Genomic DNA, 20,199 nt, shown 5'->3' with positions numbered 1-20,199 from the left:
TGCAATTACTTTTTATTTTACGGGGTTATTAATTGTTTCAACTCAAATGTGAATGTCTTCCTAGAAATGCTGCAGCACCTCCACCAGCAGCTGGTGGAGGCCGAGCGCAGGTCCATGACGTACCTGAAGCGGTACAACAAGATCCAGGCGGACTACCACAACCTCATTGGCGTCACGGCCGAGCTGGTAGACTCTCTGGAGGCCACGGTCAGCGGCAAGATGGTAAGGAGGCCCCCCGGCCGTTCGTGTCTTTTCGAGATAAAGATGCATCACGGCCACGGACCGTGTTGACACCGATTCCCGGCCACCCCAGCCACGCCCCTGCCCACTCTTCACAAACCAACACGTGCACAGGAGCTGCGCTGTTTACTGTGCGGCTTGCAGTGTTTTAGACCTTCTTCCTGACACACTGTCTCCCGCGTCTTTATTTATCTGCCTGACTCTTAATGTCAGCAAAGAATACATTGGCAACAGGAAAAAACTCTGTAGTGGCGTAAAAATAAGGGGGCAGGACCCTGCTGGTAGATAGGAAAGCTATAGATTTTCTTTTTCTCTAATTTCTTTATTTCTTGGCTTGAGAAAGTGAGAGAGAAACATCGATGTGTTGTTCCACTTATGGGCGCATTCATTGGTTGCTTCTTGTATGTGCCCTGACTGGGGATTGAACCTGCAACCTTGGCGTCTTGAGATGATGCTCTAACCAACTGACCCACCTGGCCAGGGCCTAGATTTTCATTTGTTGGTTTTATATCCAGCTGTCTTCCTGAACTCTTGTTAACCTGATAGATTCTCTTGATCGATTCTCCTGTGTTCCGGATTGGCAGTCATGTTTCCGAATAAAGATATTTCTGGTCTGCGGTTTTCACTGTTTGCCGTGACGTTTCACCCCAGGCGTGCCGACTGAGCCTGCAGGACGTCATTAGAGGGTGCGGTTGTGACATCTGTGGCCCGTCTCTGCCTTTCCTGGGAATGACTAGTGTTCTGCGTGATAAACAGTAGAAAGTATAGTAAAATCTCTTTGTGGAAACATAACTTTTAAAAATGGGTGTAATTGGATGTAATTTTTAAAATGTAATCCAGTGTTTGAAGTGGACGTAATGGGCTACGTCTTGGAGGGCCTTGCCACCGCTGAAATGGAGGGGCAGGCGAGGCTGGGGGGGAAGAAAGGCTCGTGTTCATCGGTTGCCTCCTTTCTTGTTAAAAAGCACCCGTCGTCACCCTGGTGTGCCTCTGCAGCCGGGCCTGACCGGACACCAGGTGTGGTGTGCTGACCAGAGGTGGCGTGTGAGCTCCACGGCGGGGGTGGCAGGTCCCGGGCGGGTTGGCGGGGGCGGCTCAGGTGTCAGGCGAAGAGACGGGGCAGAGACAGGACTCCCGACTGGCTTGTCTTCAGTGTGATAGAAACACCCGCCCACGGTGAAGAATTGGAACGATTCAGAGGAGCAGACAGTGGGGAGCGAACGCTGCCTCCCACACACAGTGCCTTATTCTCCCTTCTCTATCGATAGCCGAGATGAAGGTCTTCCCCTGTGTCGTTCTGGAACATTTCCGTGCACAGGCCTGTGTGTGCGCACCCAGGAACCCGCGTGCGCGCAGCACTCATGGACCTGCTTGGGCGCCTGCGACCCACCGCTCTTCTGAAACCGCTGTTTCTCTCCCCGTGTATCTCGGGGCTCTCCCCCACCCCCACCTCACTCTTGGTGATGCCGGGACCGCACCCCACTGTGTAAGGGCCAGCGGCGACGTGTCGGCGCTCCGGGGACGGGCACTTAGACTCGTTTGCTGTGGCAACAACGTGGCCACGAACATTCCTGTATGTGCTTTTGAACAAGGGGAGATAAGGCCCCAGAGTGGCATCGGTAGGTCAAAGGCCCCAGGCTGTTTCCCCCGACCCCAGATGTCCGCAGTGCCCGGCCCCTCCCCCGCACCCCCCTCCCCCGCACTGTGCCCCAGTGCCTGCCTCTCTGCACTCTCGCCAGCACAGACTGATTGTCCTGTGAGGTCTCTGCCACTTGGGTAAGCAAAACTTAGTACTCTGAACGTTTCAGCTTACCTTTCTTTATTATGTAGGAGGCGAGTGTGTTCTCCTGTGTTCGCTGCCTGTTTATACTTTGTTTTGTGGCCCGGTTGTTCGTATCCTTTCCTCGGTCACCTGTCTTAAGCGAGAAGGCAGCACAGTCGCGTGTCCTTGTGAGAGAAGCGGCTCCGGAAGTCAAAGGGGGAAGCAGTGTCAGGAGTAAAGGGTTGATCCAAAGCCTCAAAAGCCACAGAAAACTCTAGAAAACTATTGTAGCACTGAAAAGCGTCCAAGGTTTTCCATGTTGACAAGGGCACTGGCGGTGCTGCAACTCCCAAGGGCTCCCAGGACGTTAAAGCCAGGCGGCATCCCGGCCCTTGCGGAGAGAGCCTTTCGGGAGACGGCCGTGGCTGCCCGGTGCCTCCGCGGTCTCCGGGTGAGCCGCCTCCTCTCACCGGCTGCCCTCGTGCCCTCTTCGCAGATCACTCCCGAGTACCTGCAGAGCATCTGCGTCCGCCTCTTCAGTAACCAGATGCGGCAGAGCCTGGCGCACAGCGTGGACTTCACGAGGCCCGGGACGGTGAGGCCCCGAGCCCCTCCCTGGTCTGCACCCCTGCCCCCTTAGTGGAGGGAGAAACTAGAAAACTGAAAGAGCAGCAGAAAATAACACTCAGGAGTCTGCACCTCAGCTGCCTTTGGGGGTCTAAAAACCCCCCAGAAGGAAAAGAAAGCTGTTTTAAAAGAGCAAGCAGTGGGAAGACAGCCTCTGGGGGCGGGGCGGGCGGGGTGGGGGTGGAGCCGGTGTTGTGCCCCGCCCACTGGAGCTGCTGCGGGTGCCAGGGGCTGGAACCAAAGAGCAGATCCGTAGTCCAGGAGGAAACCGCATTCTCTTTCTAAGTGTGGGTAGTGGGGTGGCCTGGGGCAGGGACTTTCTTTTCTTCTTTTACAGCTTTTTACTTAGGGTAATGGCAAACAGAGAAAAGTTGCAAAAATAGCACAAAGGACACTGTGTGTCCTTTAGCCAGATTCAGCTGTTCGCAGTTTATTCTGTTTGTTTACTTTCTCTCTACACGTAATCTGTTTCCTGAACCATTTGAGGACAAATTACTGAAGGCTTCGTTTCTAGGAATAAATTCTTCAGTGCAGAGTGCATTTCTTTTTCTCTTTGCTCTTATTTATTTATCTTTAGAAGAGGGGAAGGGAGGGAGAGAAACATCCATCGGCCACCTCCCTCACGTGCCCTCACTGGGGACCGGACCTGCAACCCAGGCAGGTGCCCTGACCGGGAATCGAACCGGGTGACCTTTTGCCTCCCAGGCTGACACCCAGCTAACCGAGCCACACCCATCAGGGCAAGAGTGTCTTCCTTAACAGGAATATCATCTTCTATAACTACATGGCATCGACGTCGGTAAATTGAATACCGATCCAGTGTTCTTGCCCAAGCCTTGCGTTTTCTAGCTGTGTGAGCTGGGCCACCCCGTCCCTTAGGGGGTTCCCCCTGCTCCTGGCGGGCAGGGGTCCAGTGTCGTGCACTTGTCGCATGTCTCTAGTCTTCTTTGCTCTTGAACGTTCCGAGGACTTTCTTTGACCTTCATTGACTTTCACGACACTTGAGGTTCTAGGGGAATGTGGTTCTTCCCCTCTTTTAAAAATAGAACACTTTTCTTCTCGCGTTTGATGTTTTCTTGCGATTAGATTCGGGTTTGCGTCCCAGGCCGACTGTTACGTAGGTGACGTTGTGTCCTTCTTAGGTAGCTCCCCTGGTGGCGGATGGTGGTGGGCTGGGGTTCTTCACCAGGGGGACTGAGTACACCAGTGGCCCCCGGGGACGTCTCCCATGTACGTTTTCAACGTCCATGACCCCATGTGCCCTGAGCTCACACCCACCTGGTCCGGAGACCGAGCGGGTGCGGCCGGGTGCCAGGTGCGTTAGATGAGGAAGGAGGTGCCCTGTGGGTCACCGCCACGACTTTTAGCTAAGGGTTTGCATATTAATATTAGGGTCTTCATAAACATATTGGGGGCTTTTATGATATTAAAATAGTGTATTCCCTACCTCATTCTCAAGTGGGTTTGAAGAAGCTTGTTATTACAATATGAGAAATAAAATAAGTAGAAAACAGCCCTGGCTGGGATGGCTCAGTGGATGGAGTGTCAGCCTGTGAACTGAAAAAAAAGTAGAACATAAAAGGAAAAAATTGTGGTTAGAACTCACAGGAACAGAAAGTAGACTGATGGTCTCCAGGGGCTGAGGGGAGGGGAACCCGGGAGATGCAGGTCAAAGGGCACAGCCTTCTGGCTGTAAGATGAGTGAGTTCTGGGACTTGAAGGCACGGCGTGGTGATTCCAGTTAGTAATACTGTATTCATGCTTGGAAGTTGCCAAGAATAGATCTTAAATGCTCAGCACAGGAAATAAAAAGTAACTCTGTGAGGTGCGGGGTGGGGTGTTAACTCACCTCACGGTGGTGAACATTTCACAGCACACACACGTATCCCATTGCCCCGTTGCACACCTGAAGCTCACGCAGTGAATCTGTCTTTATCTCGGCGACGCTGGGAAAATAAACTGCGGTTCAGGAAAATCAGGGCAGGAATAATGAAAGGACACCAGGGCTGAGGCCAGCACACAAGTACTTGTCGTGAGTTGCTGTGCACCTGGAGAGACAGGCTCGGGTCTGGCTCTGAGCTTTGCAGCCAGAAGGGTCGTGTGGGCAGGTGCATGACTTGACTTCTGTGGGAAGAGAAGACAGTTCTGTGATGTGTATCACGTAGTATTTGCTGCATCCAAGTGCTTGTGCAGCCTGGAAGGGACTCCCGAATGCCCACCACACATCCCCCAAACAGACCACTTCCACGTCACCGAGGCTGCGGGTGTGCCCTTCAGACCGCGAGCTTGTCCCAAGCGGGTGTATCACTGCTGTCACCTGGAAACAAGCCTAAGCACATTTCTGAGAGGAGGCGGGTGGCCCCGGGCTGCTTCCCGTGGCGGTTCTGCTGCCCAGCCCCAAGGGCAGTTTCCCTCGTGGGTCTTCTCAGAAAGGACTCAGTGACAGGGCGAAGGGCAGACGTCCTTGACCACATCCCCGAGGGGCCTGCAGAAGTGCCCAGAGCTGTGTGGCCTGTGGGCGGCCACCCCACACACGGACATGTGGCGTTCCAGCCGAGAAATGAGGCTGTTTTTTAAATGTCAGTAAAGCGCACAGACGTCCGGGCTTCAGAAAAGGGGCCTCCTCGTGGGTGCGCCAGGGCAAGGGAGGGGCTTCGAGCCACACCCCGAGGACCTGGCTGAGCAAAGGCGGTCTCAGGGCAGAGTGTGCTCACTGCTGAAGGTGACAGCTGTTCGGCAGCCGTAGCCTAGCAGGGTCTGTGTCTAGCAGGACCACCCTTTCTTCCCTGCCTGCCACTTGTTATTTTTTTAAAGATTTTTTTCCAAAAGATTTTATTTATTTCTTGTTAGAGGCGGGGAAGGGAGGGAGAAAGAAAGGGTGAGAAACATCCATGTACAAGAGAAACATCGGTCAGTCGCCTTTTGCACGTCTCCAGCGGGGGACCTGCCCTGCAACCCAGGCTTATTTATGCCCTGACCGGGAATCGAACCGGCGACGTTTGGTTTTGTGGGTGACACTCAACCCACTGAGCTACACCAGCCAGGGCCCTGCCTTCCATTTACTTATTAATTCAGCAAATGCTCAGTCTACTCCAGGTTTGTGTTATCAAATCCCATCCTTTCTTGAAAGTACAGGAATCCCTGTATTTCCACTTTCCAACGGTGGAGTGAGGTGTCCAGCATGTTTAAAACCGCTCTCGTGTCGATGAGAGCAGTTTACAGGGGAGAGGGGCACAGCATCGCTGACCTTTTCCCCGTCAGAAGCCAACACTTGTCCACAGCTGGTCCGGCCCTCCTTCCCTGTCACCGAGCTGCGACGGTGCGGGTCCTCGGCCTCAGAGACCGGTGGAGCAGACGAGCTCTGTCACCTGGGCTCGAGTCCTTTCCCCTTGTCCTGGGCCGTGGCCTTGGGAACAGGCAGCAAGAGCTGCAAACAATCTTCTGTGGCTCCTAGTCCATTTCTCTGCAGACCGTAAGGCATGGCTGTGGGGCCACAGCCAGGGTACAAAGGACCCCTGGGGCCGATGAGGCACAGCTGACATCAGCGTCTGACGTCGGATTTACAACGTGGGAAGAGGAAGTCAGGGCACAGTTCCCATGGGACGCCTTGTGACCGAACGGATGGGGTTTAGGATTTGGAAGGAGAAGAAAGTTGCTTTTTTTTTTTTAATGTTTTAAAGGAGTCAAGTCCACATTAGGTCCAAACAGTACCATCAACTGCAAGGTCAACAGGCGGGCACAGGCCACCTCTTCTGTAGCGAGTCTTGGGCGGCGTGTCCCGGGGCGCTTTGTTGGCCTGGAGCGTTCCAGCCCGTCGCCTCTGAAGGGGGCTTGGCTGGTGCCCACCAGAAAGCCGCTAGTAGCTGTGAAGTGCAGCACATCCGGCCCTGGCTTTTAAATCTGGCCGTTAGAAACCTGGCCTTCTGCAACCTCACTCGCTGTGGCGAGTTCCAGAGGGCTCAGAAAATAGCTCCCTTCTTCCCCACTGAGCTCTGTACCAGTTGCAAAGTAGGACAAAAGAAGAAAGGGAAAAGTAGCTGAAAATATCTCATTGATACTGACAAGCCTGTATTGGAGAATATGGGTTTTATTTGTAGGCAGGTGGGTTTTACTATTTTTTTAAATGACATTTTATTCAAGGGTCTTAGGATTTGCAAATCGATAACACAGCTAGGAAATACCTAGAGTGTTCCAAAGGAGAAAGAACAGTTTTTTCAATAGTAAAAAGCCCACGTTTGAAGACAGTCAGTCCTGGATGGTAATCTCCCAGAGGCCCGGTGGTCTGGGCAATGGCTGCCAGTGGGCCAAATGAGAAACATTGTTTCTAAGCAGGACAAGTGGTTATCGGAAGAGATATATACATCTCCAGCACACGAACATTCCTTTTTAAGTTCTTTAGAGGCTTACCCATAGAATTTAGGTACATCCAGGAAACCGATGGTTTCCTCCTTTCGAACCCTGGAATTAAAGACACGCGCCCACCCAGTCCTGGACAGCCTGAGCAGAACTGCCCCGTACCCACTGGGCAGGCTCATTGCCTGGAACAAGGGGGCCGGGCAGGGTTGGGGGTAAAGATGACCCTGGGGGAGGGCCCCTGGCGGAAATGCTGTAAGTGGGGAGGAACGTGTTTGCACCCCACCTAGCTCACGCCCGTGGACTGTGGCCAGCAGCTTCCCGATCGGTCAGAGCTGGCAGACCCGGGCGCCCTGGAGGCACTGATAATGAGGGGTCAGTTTTTCTGAGAATAGAACTCTCCCAGGGGCCTCTCCGGGGTGGGCGGGCTGCCTGTCACCGCCCTGCCCTGAGGTTTGTTGCCTAGTCTTCACCAGGTCATCTGATCAATGTGCTTCTGTCTTACCAGGAATCTGGGGGTGAGGAGTCAGAGGAGAAACTTCTTCCTCTGGGCACAAGAGGAAGCAAAACACAAACCCCTTCCCTCCCTCCCTCGCACTCACCCCATCTCGTCTTCCTCGCTCGGTGACCCTGTCCACCGCGGTTCCTGCGCCTCCGGCCAGCCCTTTAGAAGTTTTGTACAATTAAGGCTTTATCACACTCAGCGTTACTGCAGCTGTCTCTTAACAGCACCTTTCAAGTCTTCCGTGTTCTTTTAGCCTGGCCCTTACCTCCCAGAGTTTTAAGGTGGAAAAGTAGGGTACATGTAACCATTATTCTAGCAGAGTATAGGTGGCTTATTTTAATTTTTTTGCATTTCTAGCAGTGCAACATAACATCTTTTTAAAAAATTGATTTGAGAGAGAGAGGAAGGGAGAGAGAAAGAGAAACACCCATGTGCTGTTCCACTGGCTTATGCATTCGTTGGTTGACTCTTGGTGTGTGCCCTGACCGGAAGAAGAACCTGCAGCCTCGGCGTACGGGGCACTCTGACCCACCGGGCTGCCCGGCCAGGGCCCGCGTCCCTCTCTGTACGCTGCAGGCAGCATTTGAAAGCATCTTGCTCTGTCTCTCTCTTACTGGCCCCGTGTTTGCACTGGGCAAGCACGGATGCGGGAACAGTGTGAAGGTGGTGATCCGAGCGTAGCCCCCTGGGCGAATCCCAGGTCCCCCAAAAGGCACCTCTGTCTGGGTTTGTGCATTTATTGGATGGGCGGGTTTCCATGTCAGTGCGTCCTCATTTGGAAAAACGGCCCATTTGGGACTTAGCTCTGCCTCCAAGGACTCCCAGTGGACTGCGTTGGAAATACAAGTTAAAATACTCCCAGGTGTGACAGCATTGATTCTCCCAAAGGCCCAGGGCACCCACTCCGGGACAGGGACAGCCACCTTTGTTCACAGTGAAAACCAGCAGGGGCTAGGAGCGGTGGGGGCCGCCCTTTTCCAGGGCCACCTGGTGCACTTGTTCCGGAAACCTGATCCTTCCCGAAGCTCCCTGCCGTGGGGGCCATGGCTTCTGCTGGAAGGCCAGCATCTTCAGCCCTAGGACTCCCCTGCATCTGGCTTTCCTAAGTCCTGGCAAGGGGCCCGCCCTCTGAGTGCGTTCACTGCAGGGCCAGGCAGCCTGTCTGGGCCCCGTGCGTGCTGTGTGCTACGTGCTGCGTGGAGGAGCAGAGGCTCCCCGGGCTCCCGTCCCTGCTGCTCCCCACTCGCCACTGCCTGGCATGTGCCTGAACTGACCCTGGTGAGCGGGGCTCCAACACCTTCCCTCTCAACCAGCTGGTAGGACATTATTGGCGGAGGGTGACTTCTAAGCCCAGGCTCAGGGGCCTTCTCCTAAATCAGGCTAGATCCGGGCCCATCTCTTCCTCCAACCAGGTGGTCTCCTCACCCCCTCCCGTATTTCCTGTCTCCTGGAGGACTGACTGCAGGGATTGCCTGGGAGTCGCCGAGGCCCTTCCGTCTGTACTTCCCCCTCCGGGCGCTCAGGTGGTCAGTCATGGGGATCTGAGCCGGCTTCCTCTCCCTCTCCCTGTTGCTTAATGTTTGTCCAGGCTTCCTCTCTCTCTGTCCTGGCTTAAGGCAGCATTTCTCACCCGGTCTCTGCCTCAGAGCTCTCGCCTTTCTGATGGCTCACTCACCCGGAAGCTGGCGTGACCTTTCTGGATGTGTCTTATTTATTTATGCCCTCGTGTTTCAGGAAGGATGTAGGTACATGCAGGCGTCTGATCGTGTTACTCCTTTGCTTAGTACAATAGCTGTCATTGCTTCGGGTCCAGCATGCCTGGCATGGAGTCCAGAGCGTCTCAGGATCCGATGCCCAGCCCTCCCTCCAGGCCCAGCCCTGGCCACAGAAACCCTGAGACGCTCCAGCACCCCAGCCCCTGGCACTTCCCCGGATGTGGAGGTCGCTACGCACCTTGCCCAGCTCCCAGCTCCCAGCTCCCAGCTCCACGAAGCAGGTGCCCTTGGCGACCAGTGAGAGGCTCCTGCCCCAGAAGCTTCTGTAGAATTTATGAGCACATTCGGACACTTCAGGACTCTTCTCCACCTCCTGAGCTCCATTTTCAAATCTCAGCTGCAGTTTTCCACCCCAGCTGTCTGCTCCTGCATGCACAACCCTGCCCTTCCCACTGTGAGTCGCCCTCGTGACAGCAGTGGCCGAAGCAACCTCCCTTCTCCACTTGGTGGGATGCTTCCCTGGTTCTCCGCTTCCCATGCTCCTTCATTCGGGGCTAAGGCACGCTTCCTCGCGGGTCCTACCGGGTTCCTTAACCCCCCGAGGAATCATTCCTGTGGCCCAGGTCGTCCGTGACCTCGCAGGGAAGCCCCCCCACTAGCAAACCCTGCTCTGACTTACTCGCAGCCTCCGGTGGCCAGGTTTCGGCACTGTGCCAAGGTTGAGCTGAATCCTCCAACCCCAGCTGAGGTCCCCAAAGCTATTCAGAGCTTGACAGCAATAGCCACTAGTGCTCACACTGGTAGCCTCCAACAGCTCACAGCTAAGGAAGCTCTGCCGAACCGGTTTGGTGACCACGTTTTTACATCAGGGAGATCACAGGCAAGCGTGGCACCACTGGCTGTGATGTTTGAGGGCCAGTCTTTCACATCTGTCTCTTTCTGGTTTATTGTTTGCATGTTCTTGGACTGTGAGCAATCAGAATGATATTTGGGGGGGGGGTTAGATTTTATTTATTTTTAGAGAGAGGGAAAGGGAGGGAGAAAGACAGGGAGAGAAACATCAATGTGTGGTTGCCTCTCACATGGCCCCCACTGAGGACCTGGCCCACAACCCAGGCATGTGCCCTAATTGGGAATGGAACCAGCAACCCTTTGGTTTGCAGCCTGTGCTCAATCCACTGAGCTACACCAGCCAGGGCCAGAATGGTATTTGAATTAAAAAAAAAAAAAGAAAAGGACTTCCGGCCAAGATGGAGACATAAGTAGACACACTGTGCCTCCCTGCACAACCAAGATAGGGACAACAACAATTTAGAAACAGAATAACAACCAGAACTGACAGAAAATTGAACTGTATGGAAGTCGGACAACCAAGAAGTTAAAATAGACCCGTTCATCCAGACCAGTAGGAGGGGCAGAGTTGGGCAGCTGGACACAGGTCACGGCACAGAGAGGGTTGGGACTGAGCGCGTAAGGCATCCAGAGTGCACAAGACCACAACGGGTGGACCCTGAGCGCACAAGCGGCAGCTGGCAGACCCTGGCCGAGGGGTGGTAAACGGCAGACCCAACGAGGCAGAAATTGTGAAGCAAGGCATTGTGTGCAACCCAGAATCCCAGCGCTGGGAAATAGAGCCTCAGGACACTGATTGGAAACACCTGTGGGGCTGAGGCACAGGGAGAGACTCCCAGCCTCACAAGAGATGTCCTTGGAAAGTCCGACGGCGTGCACAAGCCCACTCACACAGGAATTGGCACCAGAGCGGCCCAGTTTGCTCGGGGGAAGCAGCAGAAGGGACTGAGGTCTGACGGAGAGCGGAGCAAGTGCCATTGTGCCCTCTCGGACCCCGCCCCCACATACAACGTCACAACCCAGCGACTGGGGTGCCCCATTCTGGTGAACACCTAGGGCTCTGCCCCTCATACGTAATAGGCGGGGGCGGGGGGGAAGATGGCTCAAACAGAATTTGAAAGCCCCAGAACCAGTACTTTTAAGTGACCGAGAGAAAACCAACCTATCAGATGCACAGTTCAAAGTACTGGTGATCAAGATGCTCACAGAATTGGTTGATTTTGGTCGCAAATTAGATGAACAAATGCAGGCTATGATAAGGGAAATGAAGGAAAATGCACAGGGAACCAATAGTGTTGGGAAGGAAACTGGGACTCAAAACAAGAGTGGACCAGAAGGAAGAAAAAACAAACAACAGAAAAGAATGGAGAAATAAGAATTCAAAAAAATGAGGAGAAGCTTAGGAACCTCCAGGGCATCTTTAAATGTTCCAACATCTGAATTATAGGGGTACCAGAAGGGGAAGAGGAAGAGCAACAAGTGGAAAACTTATTTGAACAAATAATAAAGGAGAAATTCCCCCAATCTGGCAAAGGAAATAGACTTCCAGGAAGTCCAAGAAGCTCAGAGTCCCAAAGAAGCTGGACCCAAGGAAGCACACACCAAGACACATCATAATTACATTAGCCAAGGTAAAAATGAAGGAGAGAATCCTTGAAGCAGCAAGAGATAAGGGGACAGTAACCTACAAAGGAGTTCCCATCAGACTGTCAGCTGATTTCTCAAAAAAGACCTTACAGGCAAGAAGGGGCTGGAAAGAAGTATTCCAAGTCATGAAAGACAAGGACCTACATCCCAGATTGCTCTATCCAGCAAAGCTTTCATTCAGAATGGAAGGGCAGATAAAGTGCTTCTCAGATAAGGTCAAGTTAAAGGAGTTCATCATCTCCAAGCCCTTATTTTATGAAATGTTAAAGGGACTTATCTAAGAAAAAGAAGATAAAAAAATGTATAGTAAGGTGACAGCAAACTCACAATTATTAACAATCACACCTAAAACAAAAAAACAAAAGAAACTAAGCAAACAACTAGAACAAGAACAGACGCACAGAAATGGAGATCACATGGAAGGTTAGCAACAGGGGAGTGGGAGGAGGAGAGAGGGGGAAAAGGTACGGAGAATAAGTAGCGTAGATGGTAAGTAGAAAATAGACAGGGGGAGGGTAAGAATAGTGTGGGAAATGTAGAAGCTAAAGAACTTATGACACATGGACATGAACTAAAGGGGGGGAAGTGGGTGGGAGAGCATGTGCAGGGTGGAGGGGAATGAAGGGGGGAAATGGGACAACTGTAAATAGCATAATCAATAAAACATAGTTTAAAAAGGGTTTAAAAAGGGAATATTTTCTTAACTATGACAAAAGGAGAATGCTGATGCACTTTATTTGTTGAACTGAATTAGCCAATATCACTACACTGAAATGTTTTATGTATATATCATGCTAATATTTGGTCGTCTTACTGGGTTAAACGAGTAGTTTAGTTGACATTCCAAACTAATTTTCTGAATTCCTTGCTATTTAAACTGACAACAAGAATAGGTGATTCGTTCAATAAAAAAAAAATCGAGAGTTAAAAAAAGTACAAAAACATACATGATCAGGAGCCATTTAAAGCAGGGTTTGATGACTCCAGGTGGGAGCCGGCCCGGGAGTCTCTGTAAGTACGCGGAGGGAAGCAGCTGAGAGACAGGCTGTGGGCCAAGGCCAGGCCGGAAGAGGGTCCAGGGTTCCGGAGCTGCCACTCGTGGGAGTCTTTGTTCACTCATCACACAGCAGATGTGGTCTAGTGCCGCTGTTTGTCCACACACTCCCCGGGGTTCTGGGGACACGTGGGCGATACACTGCCAGCCGGCATGGAGCTCTGCGTCTGCTGAAAGAGAAGGACACAGGGACACTTGCAGAATAACCACGGAGCACCATGCTAAGCACGGACCGTGGCCATTCGAGGTCTGTGCTGGCGTCGCGGCCCCACAGACGGCTGAGATTTCCTCTCTTCTCTACTTACGTGTTCTCTCCTGGAGTTCTCCGAACCCTGCTGCAAACACTGTCTCATCTTACCTGTAGGTACTTCAGTACACATCGCGCACAGACAACGGCTCTAAGAACAAACAAACACTAATTCCTTAGTGTCGTGTCCTATCAGTGCAGTCCATATTCAGAGTTCCCTGTTTTTCTCAAAATATCTCTTTACCGTTGGTTTGCGTCAGCCCGGACAAGCGCCACACACAGCACTTGGTTATTTCTACTTTAGTAAATGCTTAATATAGCATTGCCTGTAGTAGCCAAAAAAAATCTACAACGCGAATGCTCACAGACTGGGCAAGGATTTGGCCTGCAGACAGGACCACCGGGGAGCGGGTTGGGAGGGAGATTGCTTATGTTTTTCTGTGAACACTTCTGTAGTGTCTGACTTGGTACAAAGTACAGTGTACATTCAAAGACAAAATCTTAATAAAAAAAAACAGGATAATTAAATGATTTTTATTGCTTCGCTCTCCCCGCTGTCTCCACCAGGCAACTTTAAGTGGCTCTGGGAGTCTGGTCCGGAGAACCCAGACAGATCATTCCCTGGAGTGGCGTGGCCGCAGACCCAGGGCAGGTGGCTCGGGCGATGCGTCAGCGGTGTACTGGTTAACTTTGCCTTGGGCTGATTCTTAAACCCTGTGTGATTGTGGCCGAGAAAATCCTGGTGGGCCCAAAGCTTCGAAACTGGCGATTTGGGGCCGTCACAGGGATGTAGGGTCGACCGGCTGCTACCCATCCGTGTCTGACACGCTCTGTTTTCCTTCCGCTCCCTCGCCCCCACCCTTCCAGGCGTCGACCATGCTGAGAGCCTCCCTGGCACCCACGTAAGTAACTGCTCTCGGAACTTGCTTTTGTGGAGGGCGGCGGTGGGCAGAACCGGAACTCAAAGTCAAAGTCACGGTCACAGATGTCCACCCGAGCAGCCGCGCCTGGAGGGCTGCCTCTGGTTGGCTGAGCTCCCGGTGGACAGCGAAGGAGGCACCAAGAACCCTAAGTGACAGTGTGGAACCAGAATCATCTCTGAATGTTAGTTAGTTCTATTTATTTTGGTGAGGCGGCCTCAGATGGAAAAAAACCGCTGGACAGATAGTCCCTGAATCACTTTACTGGCATAGGGCCGCCAGAGTGTTGCGGAGCCTGACTTGCACGCTCTCGGCCGAGGGGCCGCAGCACAGCTTCGGGTTTGCCCGAGCGCCGCTACCCCGGTCCCTTAGGCTGTCACCGTGCGCAGGAACTTCCTCAGGCGTGTGTGTGTTGCACGGGCGAGGACGCTGAGGACCTCGGCGTGGCCCCGCGAGGCGCTCGGAGCCCGTCCTGGGGGAGGGTGCGGGGGGGGGGGGTGACTCCGACGCCCGAGGTGCAGACACAGCATTCCTCCCGCCCCCGTCCCGCCTGCGCCGGAGAACCCTGCACGCGGTCCTCCGCGGGTGGCGGCTGTATAATGTAGTCCTGGGAGCACGCTGCCTGGTAAAAGTGCCACCTGTGCCACCTGCTGTGTGACCGTGAACTCCTACAACAACTCCATGCCTCAGCTTCCTCCCGCACCAGTAAAATGAGGACAAGCACGGTGACTGCGTCACAGGGCTGTGGTGAGGATAAGGACGAGTCACTAAGTACAAAGCACGCAGCGCGGTGTCGGGGACGTGAGGAGCGCCCCGAGTGTTGGCTGTGTTCCTCCCGGGGCCTAGGAGGCAGGGCTGCTCGCAGAGGGTAAAGGTGGGTGGTTGGAGGAGGGGGCGGAGGGGGCTGGACCACGGAAATAGGGGATCGGTGAGCAACTTAGCTGCCCATCAATGTAATTGGTGATATTGCCGTTCTTAGGGCCCAACTGTGACGGCGCTCATTCCCCCCAACAGGAGCGCCCCGGCTGCGTGTCCAGGCATTGTCAGACTCGGCCCCACACACGGGGCCTGTTTGTCTAGAGCAAAGGCCGTTTACGTTTGAAATTAAAAATTTTTTAAATGTTCATTTATTTATCTTTAGAGAAGGGGGGAGGGAGAAAGAGAGAGAGAGAGAAACATTGACATGTGGAGATAAATCAAGTGGCTGCCTCTCACATACCCCCCACCAGGGACCTGGCCCGCAACCCGGGCACGGGCCCTGAGCGGGGATCGAACTCGCCCTTTGCCCTCTTCTTTCTCTGTGGGCCTGTGTTGCTGAGCAGGAAACCGAAGGATGTCCCGTTACTGCCCTCCTTGGACTACGAGAAGCTGAAGAAGGATTTGATCTGGGGGAGCGACCGCCTGAAGGCTTTCCTGCTGCAGGCCCTGCGCTGGGTACGTGCCCTTCCCCAGCGCTGGCGTGCGCGGCCCCGCCCCGCGCGCACCCTCTGGCCAGCCGCCAGGGCCCTCCGTCCTGCTGCCACCGAGAGCCCAAGTGAAAGCCACTCTGCCTCCTTGTCCCCCACACCACGTGTTTGAAAGCACATCATCATTTCTTACTAGCCGACTGGTTGGCTGCGCCCTCGCTCCCCGGGGTATAGCCTTCGTTCCGTGTGGGTGGATGTGCCGTTTAAAACACGCCTGCTCCGTGAACGTGTCCTCCACAGCCAGACCTCACTGCTCTCGCTTTTCTCCCTCCCCACCCCCGCAGCGCTTGACCACGTCCCATCCGGGAGAGCAGAGGGACACCGTGCTGCAGGCCTACATCAGCAGCGACCTCCTGGACTGCCACAGCCACAGCCAGGTGGGGGAGCGGCAGCAGGGCCATTGCGCGGGAGTGGTCCCGGTGGGGGGCGGGCGGCTTCCACTTCCCTGCACAGGTCCATCTGGTGACCCTGCATTGGCCTTGAGCTTCCCTTAGCACCGTGGACCTGCTCTCCAGCCTGGGTGTGGCCCGCCTGTCACTTCTGGTCACGAGTCCCAAACACGTTGGAACTGCCCGATTCCACGCTGGGGCTCTGGCCTGCCCCTGTTCCCTTTTCTCAAATCCCCGAATCTCTCCTTCACCCCCGTTTCCCGTGAGTCCTGAAAACTCGCGAGGACTCAGGACAGGCCATGTAGGTAGTAAGCAAATTCAGTGTTTTTGTCACCTGGGCCTGGCCTTAAAATGTGTCTCTAACAACACGTCTGCCTGTGACTCTGGACCAGATGGGGGGGAAGGTACAGGATTTCCCTGAGATGGACTGATTTCAGACCTCGGCCCCCGCCTGTTAGCCTGTTACAGGGCCTTAGCTGGTCCCTCCCTGGAGCGCCCCCACCTCTGGGGAGGAGCGTTGGGAGGTTGCTGGGGTGGCCGCGTGGGGGCAGGTGCGGGAAGCACTGAACCCCGAGCCCAGCACCGAGTCGTCAGTCCCCGGTCCCCACCGCCCCACCGTCTCACCCATCACCAGCACCGGCCTCGCTGGCCAGGAGGCGGATGGAGGGCTGCAGCGTGGCTTCTGTGTCAGGAAGACCCTGCGCCTCGTGGTCGCAGTTCAATAGCTGTTCCAAGTGCTCTAGGTACTTCTCCTCCCGCCGGGAAGCTTCGCTGTGCGGCCCAGAGTGGAGTGCCAGCACCGTTTCGGATCGCTGGGCTGCGCACTTACGGTCTGTGTGGTTTTCTGTATGGGCGTTAGTTACCCTTCAGTAAGACCTTCACCTGAATAAGGACGGTGCAATGGCGTCAGCACCTTGGGGTGGACAGCCTTCCCTGTGTCGCCCTCTTGAGTCAGCCCTGCTCAGTCTGGACCGGTGGGCGGCTGCCTCCCGAACCCTCTCTTCACCCAGTGCCTGCTGATCACCCCCGCCCCTGATCTGTTTCCGGGGTCCCCTACCGTTTTCCTTCTTGACTTACCCTCTCGGCTGGCGGAGCACACCCTTGGGTGAATAGCTCCTAGGGAAAGGATGGGTGGGCAGTGTGGTTTTTGAGACTGTGTATGTCAGGAAATCCCTTCTTTATCCTTTGTGCAGAATTCTGGGTTGGAAAGGACTTTCCTTCAGATTTTTGAAGATAGCACCCCATTGTGTTTTGGGGTTCCATGTTGCGGTTGAAAAATCCAAAGCCGTTCTAATCCCTAGTCCTCCGTGTGCCACCTGCTTCTCCCTCTAGCTGCGCGTTGTCGCCCAATCAAGGGCCCCGTCGCTGTGGTCCACGAGGTGTGTTTGGATTCACTGCCGGGCACTTTGCGCGCCCTTTCGCCCTTTGCCCTTTGCCCTTCCTGGGGCCTTTCCGGAGCCGCGCTCGCTGCCGGTGAGGCCCGCGGTCTGCTCTGCTCCCCTCTCCGCCCGCGGCTGGGCCTCTTGAACTGGTTCTCTCGTTGCCTTATCTTTCCTCTCATATTTTCCGTATTTTTCTTTCCACTGCACTTTCCGGGAGATTTCCTCATCTTTATTTGACGACCATTCTGTTGCATTTTTTCATTTCCTTTTTTATAGTGTTGTGTTGTTTCATGGATACAGTTAGCTTCTCCTATCTCTAAAGATACTAGTGACAGCGTTTTGTTTATTTTTAGTTTCCTATCCCCGCAGTCTTGTTTCCTCCAAGTTCGCCCCCTCCCCCTCAACACCCCCACCCGCCTTGCCGTCCTGTTGGCTGCGGCCTGTTCTCCACGTTGGGAACTTGCCCTGGGTTTCTGGTGGGCCGCGGCCGTCTGTTTGTAGGGGGGGACCGAGGAGCGGAGAGGAAGTTCCGAGTGTGCAGGCGGGGCCTGCAGACAGGCCTCCGCCGAGGGTGCGGGCGGGGGCATCTGTCAGGAGCTGCTGAGTTGAGGGTCTGTATGCAGCTCTCGCCCTCGGGCTGGTGTTTTCCTCCAAGGAGAGGCTTCTCCCCTCCCGCCGGAAGGCCGAGCCCCTGGGCGCCTGTAGGGGAAGAGACTGGGGTCGCCCCCCCCATTCTGGTGCAGAAGCCCTGCCCACCTGTGCCTGGTGCCCCCCATCCTGGGACCCTTGTGTTGCCCCAACAAGAGGACGCCCCGGACCTCTGGTGAGAGGAGGACGATCGTGCAGGAGCAGCCTCTCTGCCGGCTAACATTCACTCACTCTCATTCCTTGTTTCTCCCACGCCCTGAGCTTTCGAGGCCGAGCGTTCGTTCGGACGCGGTCACCTCCGCCTTGCCTGCGCGGTGCTCTGGAGTCTGCCCAGCCCGCCGCCTCTGCACTCCCACTGTCCCGACCGGGTCGTTACAGTTTCTCTCAGATCTGGGGAGTCCGCGTCATCCTCGAAAACCCACTTCCCGTGGTGTTTCTGTGGCTTCAGGGCGCCAGCTTCCTTGGCTCTGGCGGACTGGCCTGGGAAATCGTCAACAGCAAAGCAGGCGGCATCGCCACCCTTGTGTCCGTCGGTGCTCTAGTGCTTTGTATGATTGCTTCTTTTTTAAAATAACTGAAAGTTTTTTCAGTTATGCTTGACGTACGACCTCAGAGTAGTTCCAGGTGTACGACGCAGCGATCAGACGTGTATATGACTTCAGACATGATCGCCCCGATAGGCCTAGTATCCATCATCCAATTCCTTTCATTTAAAAGTCTGAGTGACTGATGCTCATCAAATCCCAGGAGAAGAATCCCTTGGCAACCAGGATTTCCAGACGAACCGTTTGGTCTCGGCCTGTTGGTCTCACCCGTGGTAAAGTCGCACAGGGGGAGAGCGCAGGAGCCACATCCCCCCGCGGGTTTTGGTGACGCCCGGGCCCGCTTGTGTCCCCGCAGAGGACCGTGCTGCAGCTGCTGCAGGGCCGGAGCGACGTGGTGCGCCAGTACACGGCCCGGCTGGTCAACGCCATCGCGTCCCTGGCGGAAGGTGAGCGGCGCAGAGAAGGGCGGGGTCTCACCCGGGCCCGCCTTCTTCCCTGGGAAACCGGTGCCCCTCCCCAGGCGTCTCAGCGATGACCTGTGTTTCCTCAGTCTGTTCCTGTGTCATGCGTGTACGGGGTGTGTGTGTGTGTGTGTGTGTGTGTAAAGCGGGTGTTGTCATACTGCTGTGGTTGACGTCAGAGCAAATTTTGGCTGTTTGGAGTTTCTTCTGCAAGCCTGCTTGGTTTCATTTTCTCAGCTTTCTGGTTCGTAACATAGTCCTTTTGGGATTGCTTTCGGATATACATACATCTTTTTCCCCACATTTCCTGCCTCAGGTACATTCAGGGTGGTGACACAGTCAAAGCTGACCCCAGCAAGCACAGCACCCTTTCCTTTAAAAGCCTGTCACCTCTTAGGGTGCGAGGACATAACGGCCCCAGAGATGACAGGCCACCACAGCCAGTGGCTCCAGGGGTTTCACTGGGTGTCACTGTCTTCCGTCGTGCGGACTCATTTGCACTCTTTTTATTTTATTTTTTAAAAAGATTTTATTTATTTATTTTTAGAGAGGGAGGGGAGGGAGAAAGAGAGAGAGAGAGAAACATCCACGTGCAGTTGCTGGGGGCCGTGGCCTGCAACCCAGGCATGTGCCCTGGCTGGGAATTGAACCTGCGATGCTTTGGTTCGCAGCCTGTGCTCAATCCACTGAGCTACACCAGCCAGGGTCATTTGTGCTCTTTTTAAATGGGATGAAGGGAGTCTCAAATTGTGACTATATCGAAAATTTGTCCATTCATTTATCAGAATGTTCTTCCATCCATTTAGCAAGCAGTTACCATGAGCCATGGTACATGCCAGGGACCAGTCATAGAATACTGTGCAAATGTATGTGTCAATTTCGTGTCTGTATCAAAGCCACAAGCCCACAACAGGCCAGTGGCAATTCACGCCATAGTGTAGGGTTCCAGGTCTGGTCCCCACCTCTTCAGGCCACGGGCATGTCCAGAAGGAACAGAGGCTGTGGCCAGAGAGCACTGGTGGCTGCCCGTCTCATAAAGACTAATGGGCAGTTCCCCTCCCACTTCCTCCTCATAGACTTGACTTGGGGTTCAGGACTCAGGTAAGTAAAGGGCAGTGCTGCCCACAAGAACACTGTGATGAATCGGAACAGTGCTTTTCTATTGTTAGGTGGTTACTAAAACCAACTCTGCAGGAGAAAGATGTTTTAGTAAGTTTTTTTTAGAACCTAGAATTATACAAACTATACACGAGCTACATGTAAAGCTCTCATAGGAAATGGGTTTGGGGAAATGGTTTTTGTAGGAAATGGTTCGTAGGAAAAAGTGCAGCTCTAGGGGCGGGGAAGGCATGTGGTTGGAGGGTGGGGGCGCTGAGCAAGAAGAGA

At 54.2% G+C, this 20,199-nt stretch overlaps 1 protein-coding gene across 4 annotated transcripts in view; it reads left to right on the top strand.

Moving 5' to 3' along the window:
- ARMC9 (armadillo repeat containing 9) overlaps positions 1–20,199 on the top strand; it is a 104,914-nt gene that overhangs the window by 20,399 nt on the left and 64,316 nt on the right. For 3 of the 4 annotated variants that reach the window (XM_045845800.1, XM_045845799.1, XM_045845802.1), the window contains exons 8-13: positions 65–222; positions 2,499–2,597; positions 13,870–13,904; positions 15,245–15,356; positions 15,673–15,765; positions 18,708–18,798. In XM_045845800.1, the coding sequence (XP_045701756.1) occupies positions 65–222; positions 2,499–2,597; positions 13,870–13,904; positions 15,245–15,356; positions 15,673–15,765; positions 18,708–18,798 (588 nt within the window). The remainder of the gene's footprint in view (positions 1–64; positions 223–2,498; positions 2,598–13,869; positions 13,905–15,244; positions 15,357–15,672; positions 15,766–18,707; positions 18,799–20,199) is intronic. The other variant, XM_045845801.1, reaches the window with a different exon arrangement.

The sequence above is a fragment of the Phyllostomus hastatus genome, unplaced genomic scaffold, assembly GCF_019186645.2.
Source record: "Phyllostomus hastatus isolate PE091 unplaced genomic scaffold, TTU_PhHast_1.1 phas_contig_477, whole genome shotgun sequence".
NCBI classification, from domain to species: Eukaryota; Metazoa; Chordata; class Mammalia; order Chiroptera; family Phyllostomidae; genus Phyllostomus; species Phyllostomus hastatus.
The sequence above is the reverse complement of the archived record's forward strand: the minus strand, read 5'-3'. Positions and strand labels throughout refer to the sequence as shown.